The 3,132-nt window shown below is 54.4% G+C and overlaps 1 protein-coding gene across 1 annotated transcript; it reads left to right on the forward strand.

Moving 5' to 3' along the window:
- The first annotated feature begins 282 nt into the window (after positions 1 to 282).
- On the forward strand, positions 283 to 1,594 carry LOC137834145 (uncharacterized). Its single transcript, XM_068642208.1, has 2 exons — positions 283 to 774; positions 1,085 to 1,594. The coding sequence occupies exons 1-2, from the start codon at positions 283 to 285 to the stop codon at positions 1,592 to 1,594; spliced, it is 1,002 nt and encodes a 333-aa protein (XP_068498309.1).
- Positions 1,595 to 3,132: the final 1,538 nt, after the last annotated feature.

Consider the following 3,132-nt stretch of genomic DNA (forward strand, 5'->3'; position numbering starts at 1 on the left):
CAAAGCCTTGGCCGGGTTGGGGATCATTTTTGATACCTTTAAGCTTGTTGCTAGCGAGTACAATGCTCACGCCCTGACCACCTATTTTGGTAAGGAGATGCTTCCCTTCTCCCCTTTCGCCGTGAACACCTTGTTTACCAGACGTTTGTTTCCACTGCTTCCCCCCCTGTTTCTCATGGTGTCCCGTTACTTGCATCTCACGCTTCTATGCGCTTTGTAATTTTGTATAGTTGTTTCGGCCCTGATTTTTGCTGTTTGGTCTGTTTTGATGTAGGATCGGTGATGGACGCCTCTAAGAGAATGATGCTGGCGAAAGCAATGAAGGAGGCTCGCGCCGCCAAGGTGGGCGCCTCCTCCACCCCTGCTGCCGATCCGGTTCCCCCACCAACTCTGTCGCCGCCTCCTCCGATCACCACCGAAGCTCCCCTAAGTTCATCTCCGTCATCTCCACATAGCCCCGCAGCACTTCAGGCTCCTGGCTCTCCTCTGCCCATCGCCGCCGTTCCTCTAGCCGCGGCCTCATCACCGGCTCCAACCCCCCTTGACAAAGGGAAACGGGTCTTGGAGATTTTATCAGATGATGAGGACTCGGAAGGTGTGGCGCCTTTCAAAAGGAGAAAATCTGCACGGGTTCCTCTTCTGCTTGAGGCGTCGCCTCAGGGAGGGAATCCCTTCATGGATGACCCTCCAAGCGCGACCTCGCTTCCACCCGCCACAGTCCAAGAGGAAGGGGGCGAAGGTGCCGAATCTGCCCCGCCTCCTCCGCCGGTGGAAGTCTCTGCTTCCCCTGCTCCCGCCGTTGCCGCTGCCGCCCCCGATCTCATCGCCATCCCTCCTCCAATCATGCATCTAATGAGGGGCTTCAGTGGCGAGACTCTGCCAGAGGGCACCCACAGGAAGGAAGGCATGCCTTTCTACTTGGGGGCCTTTTTGGCGGTGGCCCTTGAATGGCGCGCCCAGGCCAGGAACGCTGCCTTACAAACCCAAACTCTCCAGGCCTTGGAAACAAGGGTGACTGCTCTGGAGGAGGAGAAGAAAACCCTGGGAATGCCAGAATGAAACCTACCAAACCTCCCTGAAGCAGGCGCAAGAGTCCAAAGCAGAAACTGAGAGGCAACTGGCAGAGGCATTGGAGCTCCAGGTTGGCTTTTATACTCGGGAAGTCGCCCTCCAAGTCCAATTAACGGGCCTTCAAGAATTGGTCAAAGCTGATGCAGAAGTTCAAAAGGACTTGAAGGACCGTTGCTGTAAGCAGGCTGATGAGATGGAGCCGACAAAAGAGGAAATGGCCACCCAGGCCAAAGCTATGGGCCTTCTCCAGGCTGACTACGACAAACTACAGGTCGAGGTCAGTCGGCTTTGCGTGGAAAAGGAGGCTCTGGAGAAGCATGTAGCCTCTGGGGATGCCGCCGTTGAGGAGCTAGAGAAGGACAAAAAGGCCCTCATCCAGGAGATGGCGGGTACTTTCGAGGAGGGGTTCCAAGAAGCTTTGGCTCAAGCAGTCTGCACGAAACCGGGGATTAACATTTCCAGCTGCGATTCCACTCACCACATTGTTGATGGAAAGGTCGTGCCCTTGGAGCTAGTCGATTGAGCCGCCGCCCTTGATCATCAGCCCATCCCTTTATACTTGTTTTAACCTTCTCTGACAAATTTGTAATTCTTTGAATCATATGCACTCTTGATATAACTCTGGAAATCTGTTATGATTGCTTTCATGTCCTCGCGACATAAAATTCTGCCTGTGTGATTTTATTCTCATCCTTTGCCTTCTTGTGCCTTGGTTGTTTGGCTTGCATTATACTCGCTTCTTTCACTTCGTCAGGCGGGCTGGTAGGCCTGGGAAAGGTCACGCCCCGATGCCCACGCCCACGGAGAGGCTCATCTAATGGAGCCGTATCGTCCACGGGATGCTTCTAACACCCAAACTGTCCTTCCCCTGATCCCTAGCACCCGACGCCCACGCCTAAGGAGAGGCCTGCTACAGCAGCGCCGTATCGTCCTCGGGTGTCTGAAACGCCGAGTGTTCCGAGAGGGGGTCGTTCCCTCCATGGTCTTTCCTTCCCATAGGTATCGGGGAACGCCCTGTCAGCGATTCGCTGGCGTTTTGGCGGTCCCGCCTCCCTCCACAGTCTTTCCTACCTGTGGGTCTCAGGGATGCGATGCCAGTAACTAACTTCACCTTCTTCGACTTCGTCTCCCTCCACAGTCTTTCCTACCTGTGGGTATCGGGGAGGCAAACTCGCTGATATTTTGGTGGGTGACGCCCGCGACGTCTCAGGCTGGCGTCGTCCTTTATGTCATTCCAGGCGACGCCTCGGGCGTCTCATGCTAGTGTCGCCTTGGGCGTCATCCCTATCTTGACATTGACCTTGACCTTGGGTTTGGTCGACGCCTGGGGGCAGCGAATAGCTCAAGGCCCTTCCCGTATCTTCCACGAGGCGCTCCTTGTATAGCTGATGAGACGTTCAGTCATTCAACTTGATCCACGTGGCGCTTTCTGTATGGCTGATGGGACATCCAGTCATTCGATTTGATCCTGACTCCTACTGTGCCCCTGATCCCCTTTTGACGGCGCATCATACCATCAGGTATTCTATTGATACGACGCGTTCTGAGTTTAACCAGGGGTGCCAGGGCCACCCTTCCATCTGCTGCCACGTGGCTCGATCGTGCGGTGCATCCATTCGCGTCGTTTGGCGCTCTAACCGCTTTATTTAACTCTTCAAACTCTGAAACTATCCTCATCATTTTCCCACTCTTCATAACCTACTTACGTTCTCTCTTCTTGCACCCTTCCTTCTTGCACCCTTCCTTCTTGCACCCTTTCTTTTCTCACGAAGGGTTGTTCCAGCATTCGCTCCCCTCGCTCAACTCTTGCATTTCCGGCAGTCCCTACACCCTTGACAATCCCTGATCTTGTTAAAGAATGTCTTCTCATGCTGCTTCCTCCAGGGTCAATCCCAAGGACTTGTACCCTTGGGCTTCGAGTGAACTTCTTGATGAGTGTTCATGCTTACTCGCTACCAGGGCCATAAGGCAGCACAAAGGGGATTCGTGTTCCTATTACCACCGGGCCTTCGCGAGGAGGCATGACGACGACATCGCTGTGCTCCCCTGCACTCTAGGGGA

Source organism: Phaseolus vulgaris, chromosome 5 (assembly GCF_000499845.2).
Source record: "Phaseolus vulgaris cultivar G19833 chromosome 5, P. vulgaris v2.0, whole genome shotgun sequence".
Lineage (NCBI taxonomy): Eukaryota > Viridiplantae > Streptophyta > Magnoliopsida > Fabales > Fabaceae > Phaseolus > Phaseolus vulgaris.

Bases quoted from the DNA above. Each gene is read 5' to 3' on its own strand.
- LOC137834145 (XM_068642208.1), top strand. From the start codon at position 283: ATGGACGCCTCTAAGAGAATGATGCTGGCGAAAGCAATGAAGGAGGCT. The intron at 775-1,084 runs GTCTCTGCTTCC...TCCCTGAAGCAG, and splicing joins CGCCTCCTCCGCCGGTGGAA to GCGCAAGAGTCCAAAGCAGA.